The sequence below is a fragment of the Chanodichthys erythropterus genome, chromosome 12, assembly GCF_024489055.1.
Source record: "Chanodichthys erythropterus isolate Z2021 chromosome 12, ASM2448905v1, whole genome shotgun sequence".
Classification (NCBI taxonomy): Eukaryota; Metazoa; Chordata; class Actinopteri; order Cypriniformes; family Xenocyprididae; genus Chanodichthys; species Chanodichthys erythropterus.
Genome location: NC_090232.1, coordinates 54,062,601 through 54,074,097, shown reverse-complemented (window position 1 = coordinate 54,074,097; position 11,497 = coordinate 54,062,601). Strand labels below are relative to the sequence as shown.

The 11,497-nt window shown below is 36.4% G+C and overlaps 1 protein-coding gene across 1 annotated transcript; it reads left to right on the top strand.

Annotated features, from left to right (window-relative positions):
• Positions 1 to 2,540: 2,540 nt before the first annotated feature.
• LOC137031933 (GTPase IMAP family member 9-like) lies at positions 2,541 to 4,913 on the top strand. Its single transcript, XM_067403321.1, has 2 exons — positions 2,541 to 2,760; positions 3,558 to 4,913. The coding sequence occupies exons 1-2, from the start codon at positions 2,742 to 2,744 to the stop codon at positions 4,142 to 4,144; spliced, it is 606 nt and encodes a 201-aa protein (XP_067259422.1). The 5' UTR covers positions 2,541 to 2,741; the 3' UTR covers positions 4,145 to 4,913.
• Positions 4,914 to 11,497: the final 6,584 nt, after the last annotated feature.

Sequence of the window (11,497 nt, the reverse complement as noted above, 5' to 3'; positions counted from 1 at the left end):
CCTGAAAACACTGCCACGAGCTGATGCCACGTGCCTGCTGGGATTATAGGCCCACGGGGCCTTTCCTTAGCGCATGATGGCGTATGTTGTACTCCTCTTGCTTAAAGAGTAGAAGGTACTTCACCGAGTGCACTGCTCGTTAGTTTGTGTTGGACGGGCTGTCTCGTGGGCACTTGCAGCTGTTATGTCTTGGTGTTTGCTCCACCTTGATATGCAATAGGGTGTGGCCCTACAGGCCATCCTGGGCTACCGCCGTCTGCATTCAGTTCTGGTTCTCTGGTGAACTCTGGTTATGTTGTAGGCCCTTTTCCCGGCCTCCATGACTATGTGCCCGCTTTACGGTCTGTCTGTTAGGTTGAGCTTTGTACTTCCCTTTGGGGTTAACTGCGTAATTGTGCTTAGCTCCCTAAGCTGGTATGGTTGTAGACTTCTATGAAGTCTCCCGTTAGACCGGCCCCCAGGCTGGTTTGTGTTCCCCTGGGTCAGGGGTCTTTAGCGCACAGCCTCCTCAGCACCTTGTTAACGGCTGAGTAGATCCGTGGATGAGTGGTTGTACTCCCCTCATACGAGGGTCCATAGCGTTTAGCTGAGTTCCGCTCTCCAGGATGCCCATCTCAGTGTGTGTGTTTGAGTTGCTTACTGCCCTTTCGCAGTCGCTCTTTCCTGCTCTCCTCTCTGGAGTTTGCGCTTGGAGATTCTGTATATCAGACAAGGTTGGCTAGGCCAGACTTAGCTTCGCTGGATCTGGGTAGGCCTCCTTGGTGGCAGCGGGATGGATTTTTCCCCCCGAGTGACTGGCCGAGGTTCCTGTGGTTCCTTGGCCACATTCCCTTAAAGGGACCACCCCCTCTCGGGCTGTTGGTTCCAGATGCTTGAGCAGCCTTGGTAGGCTTTTTTCGGAAGGCCTCTTTTAGGCTCAGCTTGGGCTGTTGGCCGTAGGGAATGCTGTCACTAACAGCCTTGGAGTTCTGCCCCCGGTTTTTCCCTGGAACTGCCAGATGTGTGTCCAGACATTTGGACTGGCATTCTCCTCTAGCATGGCGGCGTGGGTATATCGTTCCCCATAGCGCAGTCAGCGCAGAGTGGAGTTCCTTTTCGAAAGGGAACGTCTCAGGTTACGTATGTAACCATGGTTCCCTGAGAACAGGGAACGAGACTCTGCGCTTTCATGCCATGCTGCGGGATGCCTGCTACAGTCGCTCAAAGACAAGAAGATGTCGGCTGTTTCCCCAGGCGCTCCCTTTATACGTCACGGTTCGCGCCGTTTGACGTGATAGGCTGTCGCCGGCCAATAGGATTGGAGTGTGGTGATTTTTGGCATTTCGAGCACGGGTCACGGAGGACGTTCCCCATAGCGCAGTCAGCGCAGAGTGGAGTTCCCTGTTCTCAGGGAACCATGGTTACATACGTAACCTGAGACGTTTTTATAAATGTATCTTAGAAAAAAACAAACAAACAAAAACATTACTGTATGTAAGTTGCTTTCAGTTAAGACAGCTCAAATGGTTGGTCCCATATGAACATTGAGCAGTGTTAATTTAACACCAGTGATTTTGTTGCATAAAAAAAAAATAGATACATAGTTGAATAAATGCACCCAAATATTTAATATTTTATCTAATATAACTGTTGTGTATAGTCATTAATTTGATGACTGAATGCAATCAATAATTATTAACTTGAGACTTTGGTCAGTAACTGCATGTGACCGTCTGTGGCGAGTGTCGGTGCGGTTATTTGTATGGTAACTAATGTAGCATACCCATCAAATCACACACTATGTGAGATTAAAATTTTGCTTCAGAACATGTTGGAACAGTCCTGACAGCGTGACGACTTCTAATAAAAAGTGGCTTTATTGGATGCTCAATAGCATCAGCTACAGGCAACTACAGACACATGCAGACTTTGTTGATGTGAACCTTTTATTTCTAAAATGTAAAAGTGCATATCAACCAAAACAAAACAACAGACACAACAAGATACACATTTACACATCAGAACTTATATAACAGCATATCATTTACACTAATGTTTACAGGTTTCTAAGATTGATATCATTGATTCGAACATCTGATTGTATTATTATGATATGTAACGTAGTGTTTAATGTAGTTTTGTGTACATCTGCAGAAATTCTTATTTTGATATTATTACATTCTGTTGCTTTTGTGTTCAGTTTCTTATTTAGATCCAATATCCTTTGGTTTCTAAGTCATTGTTTGTTTCTGTAGTAACTGATTTTGTTCAATCTGTGTCTCGTTTAGTTGTTCATTGACTATTGTGTGTTTATAGCCCTAGCTTTAGTCTTTGGTTGTCAGATTTTTGTCTTTTCTGCTGCTTCAAAATATTAACATAATTATGTTTGAGTACAAATAAATAATATATTATTTTAACAATATTTTAAACTCAGATAAACTGCTGTGACATCGTGTTAACGTGTCCAATCATAAACCTTGCTTACGTAGTCACCTGACAGTTGGACTTAGGCTGTCCATAATGTGAAGATAGTTTCACTTTGCTTCATTAGCGCGGTTCTCTGCTGTCTTGTTTTAGTTAAAACAATTGTTACCACAACATTCGAGGAATATACGAGGTAACCAGAAATAATCACATTATTAAGAACACGTAATATTGACTGTAAATGTGAAACGTGCTGTAAGATCAGTGGAAACTACATAAACTCCAGCAACAGTTCACTGTATTTTGCAGGTGGAGACTGAAACAGGACAGTTTGAGAAATGGCAGGTAAACGTCCAGGTGAGCTAAAACCTTCCTGCACAACATTTATTATAATACTGTGCTTCTGTATTTATAGACAAAACAAAGTAAACAGTATGTGTGAACTATATCACTCAAAAGAGTACACAATGTGCTTGAGGTGACTATGTTTGTGCCTTTTAAACTACATACAATTTAGCAACAAATGGCAGTTACTGGTGTACAAACTTGTTGGAAAAAATGATTAATGCTTAATTTGAAGGAACTGCTGGTGCTGTTGGTACAGTTTGTGCAACACAGTTCAAAAATGTTTCTTTACTTATAATGGGCACTAGAATAGGGAATTTGGCAGGTGTCCCCAAAATGACCTGTTTTCCATCTACATATATATATATTTTGTGTGTGTGTGTGTGTGTGTGTGTGTGTGTGTGTGTGTGTGTGTGTGTGTGTGTGTGTGTGTGTGTGTGTGAAAAACTAATTTCTCTCACAAGATAGATGCCAGATATAATTATTATTCATCACACACTAAAATGTATAGGCGAATATGCGTTTAAAAAATCAATCAAAATTCTTTTGATATTTTTTTTTCATCTCTTGATAATGTATACACACACACACACACACACACACACATATATATATATATATATATATATTCTCTTAATTTTATTCTGTTATTATGCAGATAATAAACATAACAATATCTAAGATTTGTTGTGATTTACACAATATTTATTTCATATGTGTCAAATACTTAAAGACATACATATAAAAGTACATGTTGCAAAATAAAATCATGCTTTATTGAATATAACTAAATGCCTTAATTGTACCAGATCTGAGGATCGTTCTTCTGGGTAAACCTGGAGCTGGAAAGAGCACATCAGGAAACACAATCCTGGGCAGAGAAGCATTTACTGCGGAAAACTCTCTGGTGTCAGTTACAAAGAGATGTGAGACACAACAAGCTATTGTTGGTGGACAAAATCTGTCAGTGACTGACTGTCCCGGCCTGTTTGACACTTCAGCCAGTCCTACAAACCTTCATACTTTAATACATGAGTGTATCCGCCTGTCTGCTCCTGGTCCTCATGCGTTCCTGCTGGTTTTGAGATTAGGGGTGAATTTCACAGAGGAGGAGAAAAATGCAGTGAAATGGATTGAGAAGAACTTTGGAGAAGAAGCTGTAAAGTACACCATCATTCTGTTCACTCATGCTGATGCACTGAAGGGTAAACCTGTAGAGCAATACATCAGCAAAAGCAACGATCTACAGCAGCTGATTCAGACATGCTATGGCAGATATCACGCATTCAACAACGAACACATTAACAATAGAGATCAGGTCACAGAACTGCTGAAAATTATAGAGAAAATGGTCAATTTTAATGGAGGAATGCACTACATAAAGAAAAATGAATAAATAAACCAAAGAGAAAGCAGACGCTCAGAGATGACAGCGGCAGAGAAGATTATGCAGAGAGAATGCATTAGATTATTACAATTATATCTGTAGAGCAGTGTTTCTTAACCCTATTCCTGGATGTTTCCTGGATGTAACCTCCCTCCGTCTCATTCACTTGGCTGTACTTCGTCATTGAACGAGTGCCCACTACTGGCACCTGTCCCAAATGGCAGCCTAAAATCGCACTTTCGTGACGTGATGCCGCTTTGACTGTTGGGTTGCAGAGTTCGCAGGCTCAGAAAAAGTGCATATCGAGAGCACATTTCAGCCACAAAGGGGGCGTTCTTGAGCACTCTTCTGAAACCTAAGGCAAAAAATGGGGCCCTATGGACAAGCGCACACAGTGGCTATTGTATATAATCTTCCACTTATCAAAGTGGAACACACTTCAAAATGTCAGTGAGGATTCCCCTGAGGGGAGTGTGTGTCCAAAAGCGAAGTGGAACACAGCCCTAATGAGCCGATGAATTAAATTAAGTGTGTTTGATTGGGAAGAGTTTGAAGGATTGGTTTGGCTCCAGGAACAGGGCTGAGAGACACTGCTTTTGACTATTATAAAGGAATGAAATGACAAGTTAATTATGTTCAGTCCATCAGGAGTTTTTAAAACAATTATATCACAAATAAATACTTTTATAAGAGAAAGAAAAACAGAAATATTTAATATATCATGATTGTGTACATATTACTCTGTCGTATATAATGATGTGTGATCTATCGTATCATAGTGGAGAAATAAAACGAATCTGTGCAGCTCTAGACTGATGCAATGTCTACGAATACGTTCTCATTCTTTATTAATTTTACGCTTCATTCACATTCTGTATAATGTCACTGATAAATAAATGCATTTATATATATATACACACATATTTTATTGAGTTTCTGTGTTTATTGTGCTGAAGGGCACTTGCACTGAAGGCAACATGACAGTTATAGTCTGTGATACGTTTCTCAAGAGCAAGATTTCAATCTTACATTCCTTTAACTTTAGTTGAACGCTTTAGTTTGAGTTGGACAAGAGAAAATCAATTCCACTTTGTTAATGTAATTGTCAGGCATGGGTGCAGTAATTATCACATGGCCAATGCTCAAAGAACAGCTTTTAACTTAATAATCACACACACACACACACACACACACACACACACACACACACACACACACACACACAAAACCACTACTGTTAAGACTCTGTATCTATACTATATAAATAAATACACATACCTACATGCACATAGACATCCATATATTCATAATAACTCACCAATGACAGAGTCAAGTAGGTAATATATATATCACTGATGATGTCTATGTATAATTACATACCTAAGCATCCTGATTTTATATAGATTTGGGGCATCAATTCACTAATAGTTTGTTGATGCAATGTGTACAATATACAAGTAACCCTCGATAATCTTAAATTATGTCTAGTCATCTAGTGTAGAGGTGAGGGGTGAGAACTGAATTGTAAAATCCTGCAGTTTGTTTTTTGCTATAGTGGTTTGTCTTTCATTTCTAATATGTTCTTTTAAGAAGCGGAGCCATTGTGTAATAGAAATTTGTGTTTTATTTTTCCAGTGTATGAGAATGGTTTTCTTGGCAACAGCTAGAGACAAGAGTAGAGGAGCGGTATGTTCTATTGTATTTTTGGTATTGTGGAGGTATCACCTAACAGACATAGTGATGGGATACTTGGGATATTACAGTTACAGTTTTTTACAGACGCTAGGACACATTTCTCAATACTTAGGTCACTTTTGCAAAACTCTTCACACAGTTCTCCTAACCAACACAGTTCATTTCACATTCAAAATGCACTACAACTACCAAAACACTTAATTCAGGTCTCAAATCAACTTATTCTTCCAGAACACTAGCAAAGGTTGACAGCCGATAAACACACTCTGTCACCCACAAAACAGTGACCTAAAAAACACTAACAACATGTAGCATTATACAATGTTTTCTTGTGTAAAACAAGGACACATCTCTGTTTATAATTCACTGCAATATATGTTACTGGAATGAATCAGACATGATGCAGAATTCATCAATATTTTATGTCGTTTATTTATTTTTATAATTTTTTATAATTCCAAAATACAAGAATTTGTATACACACCATCCACTGATACAGATACAATTCAATTGTTTTTATAGCATTTAATTTTAAGATTTAAAATATATTTCTTTAAAATATTACTGTAGGAATGTAGCAAATTGCTGTCTTATTCAGTTTTGTATTATGTTATTGTTTTGAACACAAGTTTAACAGTTTTGAAAACAGTATGTAAGCATGTGCAAATTGGCCTGTAAGTACAAAGAGTTTTGGCAGTTGTTGTGTCTGAGTGAGAAAAGAATTCATGAAATTTGAGAGATGTAGTCATTGAATGCATTTTGTGCCAAAGCAATGATAATTGATCCTCAGTTTAGCCCACATAGACTTCTGTTGTGCTCACTGTGTGAAGAGTTTTGCAAAAGTGACCCAAGTATTGAGAAATGTGTCCTAGCATCTGTAAAAAACTGTAAACATCATTGATAATATTTCAACTATTTCCTTCCAAAAAGGGGCAACAGATGGACATAACCATAATGCGTGAAGATATGTATCTGGTGTATTGAAATTACTTTGTGTGCATTTATCGGATGCTGCATTACCCATTTTAATAACAATAATTTTTAATTTTTAAAGATAATCATTTTTAAAGTAAAAAAAAAAAAAAAAAAAATCAATTACTGGCAGAAGTGTCTGCCATTCCAAAAACAAAATTAAGGTAAAATAATTCATATTGTAATTAAAAAACAAAACATAAAAGTTACATTACAGGTATTTTCTGGAATAGAAAACATTGTGTAAAACTCTTGTAGTTAACCATTAACAAACAACATCACATGTAACATCTAATATAACTGTCACTGCATCAACATCTACACAGCTACTGCTGTTAACTAAAGAAACATGCAGCATAACTAGCAATAAAAGTGGTTCATTTTCTTATAATCATAGAGGAACCAAGTTCAGGGGTCAGAAAGTAAAAGTCCTGCCATATTTTTTACCCACTGAAGCAGTGTTAAACGTAATGAGATAAATAAGTGATAAATTGAGTGATGATTGAACATTATTGAACACACCTGATGATAACAAGCAGAATCACCAAAGGAGAAAATCAAAATTTTAAGTTACCATCACAGAGATCAGTGTTTGCTTTAGTTGATCTCTTGACCCTTGACTTTTCAATATTAGATTTTGTAAATGTAACTGCAAATGTAAATGCAAAATAATGTAAATCTAACCAGAGATTGGGCTCTAAATGAGTTCAGTGATTCAGATCAAATAATGATTATGTGAAAACATAACCAACACCACCTGACCATCTTTTCTGTTTGCTTGTCTGATTGTTATAACTCAGTTACAGCAGCCCAAACTAAATCTAATATTAAAAAGTCAAGAGCTCAACTAAAGCAAACCCTGATCTCCGTGATGGTGACTTACACATTGTGATTTTCTCCTTTGGTGATTCTGCTTGTTATCATCAGGTGTCTTCAATAATGGTCAATCAATTAATCGCTTCATTATCTCATTATCTTTAACACTGCTTTAGTGGGTGGAATAAAAAATATGGCAGGACTTTTCATAGCAGGACTTTTAGTTTCTGACCCCTGGACTTTCCATGTCTGCTTTAAAGGTTCTACAGTACTTTTGTCAAATGCCAAGAGTCTTTTTCAAGAGTCTCGTGTGGGCGCCCTGCTATGTTTCCTGATTTGGGGACCTTGGGGTCAAAATTGTAATTTTACTAAAAATCACAGATTTTTAAAGTTTTCTTTTATTTTAAATTGTAGACAAAACTCTAAAATTATTTCTAATTGTTTTTTTTTTCTCAAATTCATTATACAGAAAGTGTTTTGAGCTCTGTTTTTTAGACTCGTACAGGTTTTGTGACTTTAGTAGCTTGTTTCGTGAGTTGATCTGTTGAGCTGAATATTTTGTCATCATTGTTGAACCTATATGCTGAATCTTGATGTCTGTGCGAGTCTACATGTTCCTGTCTGAGTAATGACTTAAAAACTTTTGAAATATCAAAATAGGACAGGATTATGTGCAGTAATATTATAGGGCTACAATAACATGAAACAAGTTAACCTGAATACCATATCAGAGAATAGACTCTGGATGAGAAATCAGGCCACTATCATTAGTCTATCCTCATCAAGCAATTAAGATTATCAGTAAGTAATCTTATCGTCTTCTGTAATGTATCTGCTGTAACAAATGAGCTGTCAATTACAACAGGCAGAAAATATTTAGAGGGTCAAGACTCTAACTAAAGCAAATGCTTACCTCTATAAAGGTGACTTCAAAATGTATTATTTTAAATAAAACAAAATAAATCACAACCTATACCCTCATTCACTATTCCCTACATTAGTTCACTAATATAGTCCACTTGACAGAGTGAATGAAAAGAAGAAAGTGAATTCAGACACTGATGAACACCTGATAAGCAGAATCACTGAAAGACAGAGAAACAAGACCAGAAATGGAGAAGAGACGAGCAGAAACACAAGTAGTGTTGCTTTCATCAGCGAAAATTATGACCTTTATCATGTGACGAAAACGAGACGAGACGCAAAGTAAAAGCTGGTCATGTGACAATGACTATAATTAAATGTATAATACAATATTGTTGACGAATAAAAATGAGACTAAATGTGGTTTACAAAATAAAAACTATGCTAATATGTCTCTTAATTTTCGTCAACCAAAACGAGACGAGACGAATGTTATAACGTTATTTCATCTTGTTTAGTCATGTTATTACTATTATTATTTTGCAGTATTTCTGTTTCCTGTGTCTCACGGTGGGGCTGCATCAGGTCACACTGCGCAGACGCAAGCGACGTCACTTTCTCTGACACACTGTAAAATCCGATAAGTAAACCTTACTTAAAAAAAGCATGCAAACCGATTGCCTTGAATAAACCAAGTAAGGTGAAATAGGAATAGTATGTAGAACTAACAAGTGCCTGTCTAGTATTGTACACTTACAAGAGAGTTCCAGTAACTTAAAACAAATTTGTATCGTATACTTAATCAGAGATGATCAAGATTAGATGTAGCCTACTTGTCTTAGTATAGACTACTCAGAATTACTATTTTAAACAACTAAATCATTTCAAGTAAAATACACTTTGTGAGTATTCCTAACTCATTTATGCAAGTTGTGCTAAGGTGATGTTTTCTGCTTACAACTTGGAATTACCGAGTTTACTTTACTTCAAAGGCAATCCAGTTTACTTGTTAAAACTATGCAAACTGATTGCCTTAAAAAAACCAAGTAAGCGTTACTCAAATGAGTAACACTTACTTGTTATTTTTTAAACCAATCGGTTTGTATGGTTTTAACAAGTAAACTGGATTGCCTTTCACTCTCAGAAAACAAAGTACATAATTATATCTTTAGGGGTACAATGGTACAAAGGTACAAATTTGTACCCTTGTGATTTGTACCTTAAGAGACCAGTTTTGTACCTTTGGTGACAATTTTGTACCTTTATTTAACAGTACCCTTCAAAAAGGGTACAAAATTGGCTTTGACAGCGTACAATCGTTGACTATAATGATATATATATATATATATATATATATATATATATATATATATATATATATATATATATATATATATATATATTTTACACACACACACACACACACTGAATTTATTAAATCCTTTTCATTTTCACATTTTACAACATTTCATTTTAAACATTTTTAAACATTCCATATGACTCCATCTTGCTGGGTGTTAAAAAGTAACACTGAAGCAGTGTTAAAGTTAATGAGATAATTGATTGATGATTGAGTGATGATTGACAATTAATGGAGACACCTGATGATAACAAGCAGAATCACTGAAGAAACAACAAGAGAAAAAGAGAGAGACACAACAACTACAACTGACTTCCAGCCATTAAACATTATTACACTTATTATTAACCAGTTTGATTTGATTTCTGTCATACATCAACAAAAGTTCTTACTGAGAATTAACAGATGTTTAGATGTTAATGTTTGAATGTTTGAATGAAAGTTTAGTTTGAAGTCACCATGATGGTGAAAAGCATTTCCTTTAGTTGGGCTCTTGACTCAATTTATTAACATTAATTTATCTCTGGCTGCTCCAACTTTGTGTTTGTAAAGCACATTTGTTATGGCCAAAGAAACTATGATCTGAGCTGTGTTTCCCAAAAGTGATGTGAGCTAAAGTTGCTCAATTTAGGTTTACAATGCTTTGGGAAGCACAGTCATAATGGTTGTGTTTTCTCATTGTGAAATGGCCAGATTCATTGGTGACATCCAGTATTAACTGGTGATATAGTTGTTATATTATTCCTTTATAGTAAATCTCTGTTACCGCTTGAGATCCAGCAGAGCTTTTATAATCTGAAGGGTTTTTTGAAACACACACAGACATCAAGAATCAGCATATGACCCTCAACAATGGTGACAATCAAACAAAGTGCTTCATGTTGCAGTGCATGATGGGAGCCACCAATCAAAACTCATCCATGGCTCCCATCATGCATTGCTGCATGAATAAATTATGCAGCTGAATTGTCCTGTAATTTTCGTAGATTGTTCATGTTTGCTTTTATTTTTCTGTTGTTTTGTTGTGACAGTAGCTTGTTTTGTGATGTTCAGAGTTGATCTGTTTGTCAGTATTTTGTATTTATTTATCGTCACCGTTCTTGAGAATCAGATGCTGATTCTTGATGTCTGTGTGTGTTTAAACACTGACGCTTCAGTGCATAATGTATTATTCTTAAAAAAAAAGGAAAAAAACTCATACAACTGTTGGATCTCAAGCTGTAAAGTCACAGGACTACAATCATTAATACTAAAGCTACACATCAAGCACACAGTCAGAGATTTAGACTCTAAACGACATCAGGCCATCACATGATGATTATATCATCATCAAATTACATTGTGACCAGACCAGACCCTATTTTCTCTGACCATAACAAATGTGCTTTACAAACACAAAGTTGGAGCAGCCAGAGAAAATAACATTAATAATAAAAGGTAAAGAGTCAAGAGCCCAACTAAAGCAAACGCTGACCTCTTTCATGGTGACTTGAAATGAAACATTCATAAAACATTAATTAACACCTTTTTTCTCTCTTTCCTTCAGTGATTCTGCTTATTAACATCAGGTGTCTCCACTAATTGTCAATTATCACTTAATCATCAATCAATTATCTCATTAAATTTAACACTGCTTCAGTGTTACTTTTTAACAC